Raw genomic sequence first — 16,822 nt, forward strand, 5'->3', positions numbered from 1 at the left:
ATGAGCAAAAGTAGCAAGCACTATCTCCATTTCATGTTATAAGTCACTTTATTTTTTTTTCTAATTCATTTTTTTAGTTTGATTAAGTTTATAGAAAAATACATCAATATTTTTATATAAAAATAAAGAAATTACCAAAATATATTCAATGTTGTATTCAATAAAACTAATTTAGTGCTATAGTTGTTATATTTTTCTATAAACTTTTAAGAAATTAGAGTTTAAAAAATCAAACGACTTATAATACTCCCTCCGTCCCTAAATATAAGGGATTTTGGGTGGATGGGACGTATCCTGGTACTACGAACCTGGAGATGCTCCTATCTAGATTCGTAGTACTGGGATACGTCATATCCAACCAAAATCCCTTATATTTACGGACGGAGGGAGTATGGAACAGAGGAAATAATTAAAAAGTTATCTATTAAGAGGGGAAAATAGGATCAAATCTAAAAATAGCATTTGAATAATTAGTGGTAAATAATTAAGTCTCCCCAAAGATTGGTTGTAGTCTTGTAGAGACCATGCCAGATTGCCAGGATGCCGATGGATGCCGGGCCGTGCGCTCTAGCTCCCGGAGATTTGGCCGGCCCTCCCTCGGAAACGGAAACAGTAAAAAAAAATACGAATGATATCGGAAATAGTTTGATAGTTTACTAACCATTTTATTCGGCTACCATATTATTCCGGTAATTAGGGATGAAAACAGTCAGAAATGATCGGAAATGGTACATTATTTTATTTTATTTTTTGAAAATGAACGGAAATGGTCGGGAAATTTTGATATTTATGAATTCATCTATTTAGTGCCAACTTCAATGCCACGCTGACAGAAATTAAAAAACTAAATTTTGAAAACGGTAACCATCGGTAAAAATATTATTATTATACTAGTTTTACGGAAACGGTATCGATATGGTCGGGAAATTTCCATACCGTTTTCACCCCTACCGGTAATTGCTGTTTATATATTATATGGTAAATTACAGTTTTTACAAACATCCTTGACCGGCTGGCCCAAATTATTTTTCTATGGCCCATTCTTTCAGCCCAACTATCCTAGTCCACCACTATAACTCATGTTTGTGTATCTCGTATTGTTATGTTATAGCTTTATGAACTTACACTTATATGTCAATGGATTTATATTTATCATCGAATACTTTAACATTATCGGTTATCAATTTGTCATAAAAAAATCACAAATCACAAATTCTAAAAAGAAATTGCACATCTCAATGGAATCACAAATTGTAAAAAAAAAAAAAAAAAGAATCGGCCGCTGGCCGCCTGCCGCCGTCGGTCACGGCCCCGCTAGCCGGCCGCCTGCCCGCCGCTGCGCATGGGCCCGCCTGTCGCTGCCGGTCGTGGCCCCGCCGGTGGGCCGCCTGCCCGCCACCGCGCGTGGGCCCGCCTGCTGCCGCCGGCCGCCGCTGTTGCCATGACACGCACAGATGGGAGGGGAGAAGGGGGAGGAGAGGGGAGGAGGACGAGGAGGGGAGGAGGAGGAGGAAAGGGATCTGGATCTGGATCTGAGGGGATGATTCAATCTTATATCTAGCTACGTATCTCGGTGAGGAGTCCGTTGGGACTTAACCGATCGGATCGACGATTGTGGGAGAGAGATATTTACTTCCGGTTGATAACTCCAATCGGGACTAAAGATGGATTTTTAGTTCTGATCTCTGCCGCCTTGACATCCTCTGACACAACTAGAACCAGGACTATTGTGAATTTTGGACAACCCGGCAAAGATCACTTCTCCAATAGTGATATCGGATGGCTATGATTTCTTACCGATGTTTCTACAAATATCCAAGAGAGAAAGCAGGGTACATGGCAGTAAGGGGCAATCCAAAGGAGTCCTAGGAGCTGTATATCAAATTCAATTCTATATTGTTTGTATGATACGACTGTAATTATGAAAAATCGAAGCTACAAGTTCTACATCAAGTTCTATTCTGCTTTAAAAATCTAGCTCCGTGTAAAATTGTATGGGACGGTCGAAAATAGCAGAAAAAAAAAAGGAATGACACCAAATTTCAAAACCAATAAATACAGAGTACGTAGGTAGTCTAGATGAACCTGGGAGGAGATACGTGTTGTATTTGTAAGTTTGAGTTGGTCGAAAGGAAACACATTTGATAGATCTTGTTCGACGGAAATCCTAATTAATTATAACGCTCTTGACTGACGGTCACGGTCGCGCTTAACGTTATCAGTATAAACGAATTCCTATAAAAAAATAGGAAGTTTAATCATTAGCTATACCAGCCAGTTGAAAGTTTCATTAATTTCGGCGTGTTGAATTGAAAATTCAGTAATAGTAGGAAGTTTCCAATATTGATCATTTTCTTGAATGAAAAGCTAGCTTCTTAAAGAAAGTTTTAGTCTAAGTACACATAGTTGAATTTTTTTTTTGATATTACACATAGTTGAATTAGTATATATAGAAGCACACTGACAAAAACGAGACGTACAGAAAATCCGAGAAAATCTTTAAGGTGTGTTTAGTTTCACGTTAAAATTGAAAGTTTGAAGAAAAAAGTTGAAAGTTTACGTATGTAGAAAAATTTTGATGTGATGGAAAAATTGAAAGTTTGAAGAAAAATTTAGGAACTAAACAAGCGGTAAGCTATGAAGAAATTTGGCCACTAAAAAACAATTCAAGGGGGCTGGTTTTTTGCAACGCGCTCGCGGAAGATGTCTCCGCGGATGTTTGCGTGCTAATTAATTAAGTATATTAAGGTTGACGGACCCGGTACGTATATGCGTGTTCGTACGTTTGCTATATATATACGGCCACACAGGCGAAGCTATATATATTCACTGCATATATCCGTACGTACACAAGACCACTGCAATCACACCACCACAAGGTCCCAATAACCCTAGCTAGCCAGCCTGCATTTCGATCAAGCTATTCAATTCGCACAAGGCCAATCGATCGATCGATCATAGTCCTAGTTTCTGCATGATGATGATGCAGCTCCTCCTAGTGATCATCATATTGTCCACAGTGATGATCTCCTCGTCCGATGCTTATTATCAATCATGCAGATGCTTGGGTGATGGCAAGAACAACCAGACTTCCTGTGATCAAGCGATCGACGACTCCATCAAAGGTTCAGGTCCGTCTTTTTTTGCAGCAAAATTCTCTCTCCAACCAAACCAGTAGTACACTCATTGGGGCAACCCTTTGCAGGGCAGCTAATTTTTCGACGCATACAGCCGCCGATCACTAGCGTCGCCTTTAATGTGAGCTTCATCGGAAGCCTCGCCTTCATCCTCCGCCCAGTCCCAGCTGGAGGAGAATATAGCAATAATAGCGATGCCTATGGCTCCCTCGTGTTCTCCGGCAACACTTATAATAAAACGACGACGATTATTACTCATTCTGACTGCTGCAGCACTGGCGACAGTAGTTCCAACGTTTTTGTTAAGATGGGTGCATTAAAAAATGTTTCTACCTTTGGTGTAAACATTACAATCTCACGGAAGGCCTCCAATATTCAAATAGTACAAGGGAACAACTACACCATATCTGTATGGATTGATTACAATCGTGCAGCTGAAGCTGCAGATCGCAGCATATCGGTCTTCGTTGCCAAGGCAAGAGAGACGAAACCTAAGGAAGCCATAATCGTCAACAAGGACGACAATATCAGCAAAGGCGCAACCCTGCAAGGCTGCATCTTCTCGTCGATGGACCTGCAACGACTCCATCAGATCAGTGACATGGATGTGACATTCGCCTATGGCCAACATGTTAGCCATAGCCCATCGAGGTCGTTGCCGACCATACTGGCATCAGTTCTCGGACCAGCAGGCGGTGCAGTCATTGCTGCAGCTGTGACATGGTTATACTTCAACTCCTCCTACAGGAGGTGGAAGAAGGACTTCGATCAGCTGGCCAAGTCCATGCAAAGCCTCCCCGGGGTTCCTGTCAAGATCAGCTTCGCCGATATCCGCAAGGCCACCAACAACTTCCATGACACCATGAAGCTGGGCAGCGGCGCATTTGGCGCCGTCTACAGATGCAAGCTCCAGTCCTTGAACTTGAAGGAGCAACCGGTGGAGGTAGCAGTCAAGAAGTTTACACGTGCCGACACCCGGTCCTACCAAGACTTTCTCGCCGAGGTCAGCATCATCAATCGTCTGCGCCACAAGAGTATTGTCCCTCTCATCAGTTAGTCTCCTCCAATTCTTGTACAGTTTAATTTTCTATTTGTCAATCGCCTAATTTTTCATATTTATCGGTCTCCTAATCTAAATTTGCGATCCTAGCTAGCTACTCCCTCCATTTCATAATATAAGACTTTCTAGCATATGTGTCTAGATTCACTAACATCTATATTAATGTGGACAATGCTAGAAAGTTTTACATTATGAAACGGAGGAAGTAGTTGTTAGTTTTGTCGTTAAATATACGTTTCCATACATACATACATTTCATTTTGTGACAACAAGTTGACACATATAAATTATTATATATAGGTTGGTCATACAACAAAGGAGAGCCCCTACTTATCTATGAGTACATGCCCAATGGTAGCTTAGACAGGCACATATTCGCTAGAACTGACCAGCTGCATGGTGGCCACCATACAACGATCCGGCAATGGGACACCCGCTACAACATTGTCAGGGATATTGCCACCGGCTTGCACTACGTTCATCACGAGTATGAGCCCAAGGTGCTCCACCGCGACATCAAGGCTAGCAACATCCTGCTTGACTCCACCTTCCGTGCCCGCCTTGGTGACTTTGGTCTCGCCTGCACCGTCGCCGTCGGCCGGAGCTCCGTCTCGTGTGGTGTCGCAGGAACATTCGGCTACATCGCCCCGGACTACGCAATTAACCTGAAAGCAACGCAGCAGACTGACGTCTATGCGTTTGGGGTGCTGGTTCTTGAGATTGTTACTGGCAAGAAGGCGATGCTGAATGACGCACAATTTGGCCATATCACAGATTGGGTCTGGCATCTCCACCAACGGGGGAGGCTCCTTGAAGCTGTAGATGGCGTGCTTGGCACTGCCGGCCATGGTGAGTTCGATATCGAAGAGGCAAGACGCTTGCTTCTTCTAGGCTTGGCGTGCAGCAACCCGAACCCGTCGGACCGGCCAACGATGGTGGTGGCGGTGCAGGTGATTGCAAAATTAGCACCGGCACCGGATGTGCCACTTGAGAAGCCGACTGTTGTGTGCTTTCCTCCTCTAACTTTGCCAGTAGGGTCTTCATCATCTGAATGCACTGATTATTACGTCACGGCAAAGGGTAGTCTGCAGATCAAGAGCTCAATGGTATAGACAGCTAGCATGCATCCCCATAGGATTGCAGGTATATATGAATTCTGAAAGCAGCTGAGAATGTGAGTGTTGATTGTATTTGTATTCAGTAACTTGCTAGTTACTTTATCTCGTCCCCTTAGATCTGTTTTAGCATTGTGCAGAAATATCATTTTGTTATACTCGCTCTGTTTGTAAATTTGTTTGGTGCTCCATGGTGCCCGGGCTCCATGATTCAAAACAAGTTTGAACTGAATTTAAACATGTTTTTATTACAATTTTATTCTAGGTATATAGCATCCAAACATATAATTAGTTAGGTATGTAATATTGAATTGTAAAATAAAGTTAAATTTGAGTTGCTTTGTTGCTAGGTATAGATATGAATCGAATACTTATAACTAGGTATATACTCACAATTTAAAAATTTTGAAAAATTTGGGCGAATATGTGTATTTCATACCATAGTGCCCTATATGAGTGTCCTATATATAGTGTGTGTGTAAATCTCTACTATTATAAAAATTGATAATGTTTCCGTTGGATCTTTAGTACGTTGTTCGTATTTAAAAAATACAGTGTTTCTACCAAGGTGTGAAAAACCGCCGGTAACCGCGCGGTTACCGCGGTTACCGCCCGTACCGCGGGGGTACGGTTACCCGTACCGCGCGGTACGGTTTAATAAAATTCGTCCAAATTCAAAAATTTAAAAAAAAAAGAAAAAAATCAAAAAAAATAGTGAAGGTAGTGCTTGATTTATAGTGTTTTATGGTGAAGAAATTTCTCAAAAAAGAGTAATATTTATTTAAATTTGAGAGCAAAACGGAGAATAAATTTGAAAATTGGAAAAAGAAAAAAAAATGGGCCGGCCCGTTACTGTGCAACCCATTACACATCGCGCGGTAACCGCGCCAAACCGCGTGGTTACCGCGTCAAACCGCGCCAAACCGCGCGGTTTGCCCGAATTTTTGAATTCAAATTTCGATTTGTAAATTTGTCGCGGTTTTGCGCGGTTACCGCCGGTAACCGCCGTACCGCCGGGTGGCGGTAACCGGGCCCCCGGCGGTTTTTGAAACCCTGACTTTCTACCCTCCTCAGATTTCTATCCGTCTCTCCTAATTTTAGTCAGTTTTCCACGCGTTGGCTCTGTTCAGATCGCTCTCCCATGTGCGTGACACATGTTGGCCCTGTTCAGGTCGCTCTTCCACGTGTGTGACATTGGATTGATATGCGCTTCTGCGCGCATGACATTAGATCGACACTTGTTGTGTATGTTTCCAATCGGTTCGTTTGCAACGCATAGTTTCATGGTTAGCCAGACACGACCGCATCAACAAATACAGCCCAAGTCCTATGCAATAACGATTGTATAGATCAAAGGCAATATTTCTAAATAAATAATAATAATCTCATAAAAACCAGAATATATTTTTATAGTATCTATAAAATTTCCAATCTTTTTAAATATTAGCAAGCCTTTTTAAATTTTATAGATACTTTAAAATATATTCTAGTTTTTATGAGATTATTATTATTTATTTAGATATATATATATATAGACACACACTACACATAGGATGTAGCATGCCTAAAACACACCCCACAATACACCAGCCCGCACCCCCCCTCCCCAACCGCACAGTGCGGACCCCCCACCCCCCGGGGCGGCGCTCCTCGGATAGTAATTCGATTACTGTCAACTGTACGTGTTATTTATACTACTCGGTGGCCCAACCGTCCCTACTTCTTCCCCGCGCTCTCCATTATTTTCGGATCTAGCCCTCGCGTACACCGTAGTTAGCCAAGCCGCTCCGCCTCGTTTCCATCGCCGCCACCACCGCCTCCCCGTCCGCCTGCCGCCGCCGCCGTGTGGGAGGGGATGCCAGACTTGGGAGGTGACGGCGACGAAGTAGAGAAGGCGCCCACCCTCTCCCCTGCGGCTGTGGCTTGTGCTCGGGGATGGATGCGGCGACGGGCGACGGCGACGGACTGCGGCAATGGCGAGCGACGGGCTCGGCAGGGCTGTCCCCCGCTCGAATCCGGTGACGACGGTCGTCCTCCGCCCGGATCCAGTGGTGGCGGGCGTCCCTCGCCTGACCTCGGACGGATCCACCGGCGGCGGTGGGAGGAAAGCAGCGTGCGGCAGGCCACCTTGCAGTCCTCTCCTCCTCTTCCTCCTCCCGCTTCTTCCTGCCCGCTGCCGTCATCATGGTTGTCCTCCACCAGCTCTCCGCGTGGCCGCCGCCGTCCGCCGATGGACGTCGACTCTGACCTGGCCGACAAGGGCAAGCCCACCCAGATGGACCTCGAGGACCAGGTACGCCGAAGCCGCTCGACTCGTCCCCACAGGAATTCTTCTTTCAGTTTTTTATTGTGACTGCCTAAGCTTGGAGAGCATCTCAATTTCCGTTGAAACACTTCAGGGAAGCATTTAGCTCTGAGATTTCATGAGACTTCCATCTATTATCCTACCAAACTTCTGGCTGGTTCGTTAGTTCTATGTGATCTGGATTTGGTTTGTGTAACACTAACATCCATTGATATTCTGAATTTTTCAGGCTTCTATACATCTACAGGTTTCTGTAATTGATAGGTTAACAAGCTTTTCTAATTTATTTATTTTTTGGTGATTGTTGCTTTTGCTGGATCAAGCATCATGAGTGAATAGTCCTGATAGCCGAGTTTTTTTTTTTTTTTGCAACGCATGAAGAACCATATGCTCTCATTTTAATTTTCATTTGTTCAGTCATGAATTGTTTGTGCAATATATTCAGAAAAGTGCTCCCATCTGAATTTCATTTGTTCAGTGATATATTTGTGTGTGCAATATTTGGAAAACTGCCAATAGCATCATCATCAGGTTCTCTGATATTTTTTATAAATGAAAACTCTAGAAGCTTGATTCAATAGCAGTTCACTGAAATTTTGTGGTTCAACAGAGCATATCAATTGATTTTCTCTGAACTGCTCTCTACATATGATCCTTTTGATCATAGTTTTTCGCTGAATATTTTGGTTGAACAAAGCAGTTGTAGTCCCCTATGAGCTTTTTTCTGCTGTAGATGTAGTTCATGTTCTGATTTTTTTTTTGTTGATGAACAGATTTCTCAATTTTGGTCTACTTGATTTTTCATCCATAGACTACAGGAATGCTCTGAATTTGTGGAGTTTTCTGCACCTCAGCTGACGATCATGGGGGAGGCTGCAACCCCAGCGAGGCAGGAGGATGTTTTCCAGGTGGCGGGTCACGCCTCGTCGATAGCATAGATCACACATGGGCAGAGGAAGCTGTGGATAGCATGATGGGTCTGCTAGCTGCAAGGTTCGTTGGGTTGCAGCTGAGCTATGCATTTTTTTAGCTCCTTTTATTTTTCTCAAGCAATTATCTTTGTGGTTCAACAAAGCAGATCGATACATGTTTTCCTCAACTGCTCAATGCATATGGTCCCTTTGATTAGGTTCTTGATTTTCTTGTAAAAATGCGTACAACCTGTCAATCCATTGAATTTTCTGCAATTTTATGGTTCAACAGAGCATATGGATTCATTTTTCTGAAGCACTCACTGCATATGGTCATGTTGATATGGGTCTTGATTTTGTTCTACAATTGTGTAGAATCTGTCGATCCATCGAATTCTTTTTGATACTGCTCTTGATTTTGTACAGTTCATTGGGTGGAGCTTTCTCTTGGGGGGTGCTTTTGCCTGCCATGGTAAGGCCAGCAAGATGGGATGAGGCTTCAGCTGGCTAGTGGGGATGGAGATGAAATCAGAAATCAGGATTTACTGTCTTTTGTAGTTAATAATCAGCGTCGTCGGCCCTGATCTACATTTGCTATATTAGTGCTGGCATCGATCGGTATCGGCATATGTATTAGCGGGTGGTGTTGATTTGATTTTGTTTATTAGTTTTGTGTTTTTCTGCCGATGTATCATTGCGTGCATTATCAGATTGTTGATGTAACACCGACACTGGATCAAACAATTCATGTTTGTAAAGAAATTATTAAATTGTGGTTAGGTTAATAATATGAATCATAATCTTTTACCTTCATTTGTTTTGTCACTAAATACTCCAGCGGCTTTGTGCAATCTGCAATATATTTACTCCAGTATCAGGAGTAACTTATTTTACTAAGAGAAGTCCAATGACGTGCAAATATTAATTTATTTACTAAGAGAAGATTTGCAAACCAATTAGAGTACTAATATACTAAGTAATTTATAATTACTTACTAAGAGAAGAGCTGAGAACGATCTGAGAGTAATTTATTTACTGAAAGGAGGAATCTTCCCAAATAATCTAGGAGTAATTCATTTACTAAGAGAAGAAATCAATTTGGAAGTGCGGAAGTGTTAGTAACTTATTTACTCTTAGGCCGAAAGACACAGTAATCTTGTTACTAATAGGCAAATCACCAAAAAAAGTGTTTGATAGTACTTAACGAAAGAATTTTTTGGAGAGAGAGGGATGAGGAGTTTGTGCGGGATGGATGTGCGTGGGGTGATGCGGGGGGGGGGGGGGGGGGGGGGGGGGGGGGGGGGGGGTGGGTGGGGGGGGGGGGGGGGGGGGGGGGGGGGGGGGGGGTGAGGGGAGCGTTTTAGTTGTAACGCACCCTGGGTGCGGTTTAGCGCGTCCCTATAGTGGACAGTGTGATAATAAAAAATATCTTTATTTTGTTGCTCTATTTACAAACTAAACTTAGACTTTTTTTAACAACTTTAAAAGAAATGTATTGCTAAAAATGGCATCAATTGGAATATTTAGTTCACGTCAAAATTAGAAGTTTGATTGAAATTGGAACTATGTGACGGAAAAGTTGGAAGTTTGTGTATGTAGAAAAGTTCTGATGTGATGGAAAAGTTGGAACTAAACCAGGCCTCATATTTTAAGAATGAGGCCTGATTTAGTTCTCAACTTTTTCCTCAAACTTTCAACTTTTCCATCACATTAAAACTTTTCTACACACACAAACTTCCAACTTTTCTGTCACAAACATTTCAATTTCAATCAAACTTCCAATTTTATTGTGAACTAAACACACCCTGCGTTAGAATCAACTATACATTGTTAGAGACAAATGGAGCTTCTAGCAAAAGCTACATCTGCTAGATATAACGTGTCAATTTTCTGAGCTCATCTCATTATTACCAATGCTAACGAATTGGTAGTTTTCATTTTGGTCCTTCTTTCATCATCGCGATTTTTGTCTACGGGCTTACGGCCAGGAATTTTACAACGTAGCCCCTGTGTTAGCTTGGAACTCCGTCTCCCGCCGCTCGCCGCTCCGCCGCCGCCGTCGCCCGTTGCTCGCCGCCGCCGGGGGGGGGGGGGGGGTCCTCGTCATGGACCTCATCTCCGCCATACCCACCGCCACCTTCTAACTAACCAGCGGGAGCTGCCAGCGAAGCGAGAGGGCGGCGCCGCGGCGAGCAGCGGAAGCCTCGAGGTTAGCCATGTCTTCTTCCCCCTCCTGATTTGCGCCGTGGCCAGGAAGAGGGAAATCCCCCCGAATCGAAACCCCCGCAGTCGGCCGATGAGCAGCTCGCGCAAATCAATCGCGTCGTTGTTTCTCTCTGCAGCTGCCTCGTAGAAGGAAGGAAAGGATTGTGCAGAGTAGCTGCTTGATCGGTTCATGTCAGATTTGGGATGTGGCTGCATGAGTTTTTTCTGCTACGATTTCTGACATTTCTCAATGCAGTGTTGCTGTTTCACCAGTTGCAGATTTGTGATCCCCTCATGGCACATTGCAGAGAAAATTGTTGAAAAGTAATAAGAGTATGTTTACATTCACGTGTAATATTGTCAAGATTCATTTACTAACGTATTTCAAGTTTACATCAGTTCACTTCTGTTCCTTCTGATTTTCTACTTTCTGGAGCAGACTATATTAAATGGATTTTACCAACAGATCACGAGCTGGTCAAATCAGGTTTGCCTGGGGTATTCATCCTGCTGGGGCTGGAGCCACTGAATCGGCCTTGCTGAATTGAAATTTGAAAACCAATCAAGATCACCACACAGTTAAGATGGTTATAGTAATTACAAAGTCGCGGCTGTTGCTTGCTTGTTTCAGTTCTATGACCCATTGCATATCTACAAGCCATTAATCCAGTACACGTTATTGACTATCTCTATCGTGATCAGTTCAACCGAAAATATCTGGATAGAACTATCTGATCATATAGCACTCCTACTCCAAAGAATACACAAAAAGCAATCACAAAGATGACCTTGTTGATGTACTCTTTTGTTGAGTTTGGGGAAGACAAATCTACTTCTGCTACATTGCAACGGTGCAAAAGTATCGGGCTGCATAGCTCTGGGTTTCCAGCAAAACTAGAACTTGGAAATGTGCTGAACTGGCCTCCAATTGGTACAGACCCTTTTAGATCATTGTGGGAAACATTGAATTCAGAAAGGAAGTGAAGGTTCACCAGTGCTGGAGGGATTGCACCTGTCAGATGGTTGTATGACAGGTCTAGAACCATCAGATTCTTGAGGTTGCTGATCGATTGTGGGATCTCCCTGTTTAGGTTGTTGAAGCTCAAGTTGAGTGAAACGAGTGCTTTCAACTCACCAATCTCCATCGGGATCGCACCAGTGAATTTGTTATTACCTAGATTCAACATTTTAGGGAAAGCAGTAACTGTACGGTACTGAAAACACAGACATGCGCCTGCATACACTGGAAACGGAAAGGCTCTTGGGTCTGAGTTATCTGCAATCTTATCTGATTTTAGCATTGGTATCTCCATTAGTGCTTGTGGTATTTCTCCTGAAAGGCTATTATTGGATATGTCTGCATACTTAAGGAAGTTTAGGCTATTGATCCAGGTTGGTATAGGTCCCCTGAGTTTATTGTTGGATAAATCTAAAACTGCCAAATTTCCGAGCTTTGAGAGCCAACTAGGTATTTTTCCAGTCAATGCACAATCATGTATGCTAATACCAAAAATATTCTCGAAACCATCAATTGTTTCATCCTGTGGCATAGCTTCGTGCATGAAGTTGCCCCCAATTAACAAGACATTGAGGTTCCTTAAGCTCTTGAGTATGTGAAGAGTATTTTTGATATTTGTAAAATTGTTGTAGGAAAGAGATAAGAAGGTGATAGAATTCAGATTCTGTATGTTCTTTGTCAACTGGCCGTGAAGCCTATTGGAAGATAGCCGCAACCAAGTCAAATTACTACATGAGTATATGCTTTCTGGAATTTTGCCGGTGAAGTGATTCGAGGCAAAATCTAATGTTTTCAGATTGGGTAGATTGGAGTAGTTAACCTTGGCAAGCTCACCCGTCAACTTGTTTCCCCTGAGGTTGATGGTTACTAGTTTTGTGCAATCTCCCAATGATGATGGCAGCTCTCCAGATAAGTTGTTGCTGCAAATGTGAAGCTCCTTTAGTCTTTTCAACTGGCCTATAGAATTTGGGATCTTGCCACTGAATCTATTCCATCCAAGATCAACAAAAACAAGATTGATGAGCTTTACGATGAGAGCATCATCAATTGTTCCTTGCAATCCATTGTTAGCGAAAGAGAGGTACTCCAATGATGTGGCATTGAAGAGATCACCTGGGAGAGGCCCTCTGATGTTGTTGGCATTAGCCTTGAGAAGTCTAAGGGCAGAACATTTACCTATTCCAGGGGGGATGTTGCCACTGAACTGGTTGTACCCAAGATCAAGAACAGCAAAAGATGGCGAATTGCTGCAGAAGGAGGAAGGTATGTGCCCGGTAAAACTGTTGTTGCTCGCGTTGATTGCGACCAGGTTCCTCATTTTCTCCCATGTGATGGATGGAAATTCTCCTGTAAACCGGTTGCTTGAGATATTCAGTACCTGCAGTGGCCTGTCAGATACTGATGGATTCAACTCTTGCAGGTCCCCGTTGAGGCGATTGAAGCTGACATCAAGGACGACAATGCTGCCAGAAGACATCAGCTCTGCTGGAAGGCCGCCAGATAGGGAGTTGTACGACAGGTTGAGGCGCGACAAGCTGGTGAGCTCTCCCAGCGACGGTGCGATTTGCCCTTCAAGGCCTTTAGAGGTGAGACGAACCTCAATGACAGCCCCATCTTCATTGCAGGTGATGCCCTCCCACACACAGCAGTTCGTGCCATTCTGCCATGACATGGCGATGCCACCGTCATGCGACAGCTCAGCAAGGAACTGGAGGAGAGAACTCTTCTCCTGCTCGACGCAAGCCATGGCGGAGGTGGCCACGATGAGAAGCAGCAGCAATAATGCAGCAGTAGCGAGGCCAGAGTACGGCATCGCTAGCCTGCTTCTCCACGGAGAATGTGGTGTCATCTGCATGAACTCTCTCATCCCAGCAAGTGTTTGGAGTTGAATGTGGCAATCTGGCAGCTAAAATGCTCGCGAAAACGGCACTGTTTCAGGAGCATAATGCACATGGTTGCCTTGTTGACCTAGCGCGTTTGAGTCTTTGCGACTGGCATATTTGAGTGTACGTGGTAGTGATGTGCCATACCGCTGGCGCTATCTATCACATTTTGTGGCCTATTGACTAAATGAGACAGCTGGAGTACTCATGGGCCACACTGCTATTCTATCACACTATTTCCGTTTATTGTTTTATTCTCGTTTCAGTTTGTATAGTAGAGGTCCCCGTCTTCCCAGTTTGTATAGTTCTCTGTCGTTTTACTCTGAAATTTCAACGATTTAGTGTGAAATGTTTCATGCTAAGAACGCAGGTTCCGTCTGATGTCGATTCCAGTCTAGTTCACATCTGCTTGCGATGGCAATTTATGTTTGCAATGTGCATTGCTACTTTGCACAATTGCATCCCTTATGTTAAGTTCGAATTTGTGCTTAGATTAACCCTGCGTTTTCACTTACCTTTTCACTTTCAACTTTGGCCTCTGAATATTAGTATATAATCAATTGTTCGGTTAGTTGTCTCGTATGAACTGGAGCAGCAGAATTTTAACATTGAGATGATTGAAATCTGTGGTTTGTTCGGAGAGGACGCTGTGGTCCCTGTCAGTCTTCACCGCGCCCCCAGGCTGTGACCGCTGCGGCCGTCGATCTCCACTCTAGCCAGGGAGGAAGAGACCGGTGGAGACTGGAGAGACTCACTAGGTCCCATATAGTTTTTTGTCACGTTGATATATGTCCATGAGCAAAAGTAGCAAATACTCCACTATTTTCGATTTATGTAAATCACTTTGATTTTTTTCAAAGTCAAACTTTTTAGTTCAATTAAGTTTATAGAAAAATATAACAATATTTTTATATAAAATAAATAAATTACCAAAATATATTCAATATTGAATTTAATAAAACTAATTTAATGCTATATTTTTCTATAAACTTACTCAAACTTTTAAGAAAATAGACTTTAAAAACTTAAAACATGAAACACAGAAAATAGTTAAGAAGTCATCTATTAAGAGGGGGAAAATAAGACCAAATCTAAAAATGGCATTTGAATAATTACCTTTACTAAAATAATTAGAGAGTAAAATACATGGCCAGTTCTTAAACTTGAGCAGAGGTGTCACATTTTGTGAGTTCGGCCAGGGGAAAAGGCTCGCCTCTGGAAGTCACGTATCCGCCCCGAAAGCTACCAGCTAGTGTGCACACAACAAGATTATACAGGTTCGGGCCGCTATGAAGTGTAATACCCTACTCCTGTGTATGGGATTTAGACTGAAAGTTACAAAGGTCCCTAAGCTCCAGAAAGCGCTCTTGCTTCCCTTCTCCTAGAGCTTAGGTTTTCTGAGAGTCGTCCCTTTTCTCGGTGGGCAAGGTCCTCCTTTTATACCTCAAGGGGATACCACATGCACCGACTCTACCTACTCTTCTCTTGGGTGGGGGCCCACCCTACCTTGACCGGATCTCGACCCGTGCCTTCGCCTGGAAGCTAAGCCACGGTTTGTCCTTGAGTGGGGCCCAGCGCCGTCCCATGCCTGACACGGGGGACAACCCTGTCATTCCCCCATTAATGGATGAAGAATTGTGGTGGCCGCCCTCTCGTGGGGAGGACTTCGAATGACCCCTCCGATGGGACAGGTTATACCTACCTCCACTCCGCCAGGGGCAGATGTGACGTGGGGGCACAGCTGTCCGTCCAGTCAGATGTGACCGGCGACAGGCCGGTCACAGACCGGTCATTCCTGACCGTCGCGCGCCAGTCGGGCACGCCGCACGTCTGCCCCTACTGCATTGAATGCGGCAGGGGGCAGTTGGGGCGCTGCGCGCATTAAAGGAGGTTCAGCTTGGGCCCCCTCCCCACTTGCTCCCCCCGCCAGATGGCGGCTGGGCGAAGGCCTCGGGGCAAAGCGGTGCGAGGGCCCGAGGGGCATGACGTGGCACCCCGAGGCCTCCTGGCTGCTCCTGCGATTCGCGGGGTGCGGGGGTAGGGCCAAGCTGTAGGGTCGCGCGGCAGGATGGGAAAGTAAATTCCCCTCACTTCGCATACCCCCGGTCCCATATCTCCGACACACATAGATCCGTAAACTTGATAGTTGCGCATTGAGATCCATGATCTTGTTTTAATACACCATAGTCGGTCAAAAGTGCATTTGACCAAAGGTGACCATCTACGTGGCGCTCCACGCCTCCACGTAGGTAACATTTTGCATCTTGCCCCCTCCGCATCTTGACATGACGGTAATTTTGTACTTACCCCCCTATTGCTACAGTAATCACCGAAATCCCCCAAATCTTAATGAGTGTCATGTACTAAAGCATCAAATCCCCCAAACTTACTTCTAGAGTTACCTCTCTGACTAACAATTCTTGTACATGTATGACAAGAGCTCTCTAGACGCTTAACGGCTTAAGTACTTCAGTACCATCACCGCAGGATGAAACCGTTGATAATTGATTGGTCAAAAACTAGCAGTACACCATTTCTTTGCGTGGAAAAAAGACTAGCCGCAGTTTTGGCGTCTCCAAATGACACAATTATAATCAACCTACACAATCCACAATGCCCCATCGGGACGTTCCAGTAGTGGTCTATTGGCAAGTCAACTGCTCGATCTCCGTTACCGTAAGTAATTCTCTTTTGCAGCCGCCCGTAATTTTTGACCTTATCACATTGACATTGTTACAACATGCCTTAATTTACTTGATCGGGCATGACTTCTCTTACCGCCTTCACGACGGACCTCTTCTCTTCGCTTGCCATTATTTCGGACAAAGTTTTACTTAAGGTGTTGAATAAACTAATGTATAAAAGGACTAAAATACTCTTAAGAGGATATTGTATAGAGAAAATTCCCTATATACCCCTGACAATTTACTCAATCCCTTCAATACCCCTGAATTTGACATCATCCCTTATATACCCCTGAGTTTTCATTTTGATCTCCTCTATACCCATCTCCGTTAGTTGACAATTAGTTGACCGTTAAATATTTTAAAATGACTATATTACCCATCCTATATATATGTGGTACCTACCCAATAAATATTCATATGAAAAAATTAACTTATACAAAATAAAAGCAATATAATCATTTAATGCCCAACTTAAAAAATAAAACTTATTATTTTTTATTT

General features: G+C 43.7%; 3 protein-coding genes and 1 long non-coding RNA gene across 4 annotated transcripts; 3 read left to right on the forward strand and 1 right to left on the reverse strand.

The window, feature by feature from the left end:
- The first annotated feature begins 2,835 nt into the window (after window positions 1–2,835).
- On the forward strand, window positions 2,836–5,560 carry LOC107276889 (probable L-type lectin-domain containing receptor kinase S.5). The gene is made up of 3 exons (XM_015769099.3): window positions 2,836–3,131; window positions 3,206–4,189; window positions 4,498–5,560. Exons 1-3 carry the CDS (start codon window positions 2,975–2,977, stop codon window positions 5,307–5,309), a joined length of 1,953 nt encoding a protein of 650 aa, XP_015624585.1. The 5' UTR covers window positions 2,836–2,974; the 3' UTR covers window positions 5,310–5,560.
- Window positions 5,561–7,030: 1,470 nt separating this feature from the next.
- On the forward strand, window positions 7,031–9,341 carry LOC4328349 (uncharacterized). Its single transcript, XM_015769121.3, has 3 exons — window positions 7,031–7,605; window positions 8,429–8,610; window positions 8,955–9,341. Exons 1-2 carry the CDS (start codon window positions 7,286–7,288, stop codon window positions 8,553–8,555), a joined length of 447 nt encoding a protein of 148 aa, XP_015624607.1. The 5' UTR covers window positions 7,031–7,285; the 3' UTR covers window positions 8,556–8,610; window positions 8,955–9,341.
- A 1,184-nt stretch (window positions 9,342–10,525) lies between these two features.
- Window positions 10,526–11,081, forward strand: LOC136355028 (uncharacterized). Its single transcript, XR_010739041.1, has 2 exons — window positions 10,526–10,737; window positions 10,871–11,081. It is a non-coding gene; the product is annotated as an uncharacterized lncRNA (long non-coding RNA).
- Window positions 11,082–11,277: 196 nt separating this feature from the next.
- On the reverse strand, window positions 11,278–14,164 carry LOC107275615 (receptor-like protein 3). The gene has a single exon (XM_015768836.3). The coding sequence runs from the start codon at window positions 13,616–13,618 to the stop codon at window positions 11,432–11,434; it is 2,187 nt and encodes a 728-aa protein (XP_015624322.2). The 5' UTR covers window positions 13,619–14,164; the 3' UTR covers window positions 11,278–11,431.
- Window positions 14,165–16,822: the final 2,658 nt, after the last annotated feature.

Source organism: Oryza sativa, chromosome 2 (assembly GCF_034140825.1).
Source record: "Oryza sativa Japonica Group chromosome 2, ASM3414082v1".
Classification (NCBI taxonomy): domain Eukaryota; kingdom Viridiplantae; phylum Streptophyta; class Magnoliopsida; order Poales; family Poaceae; genus Oryza; species Oryza sativa.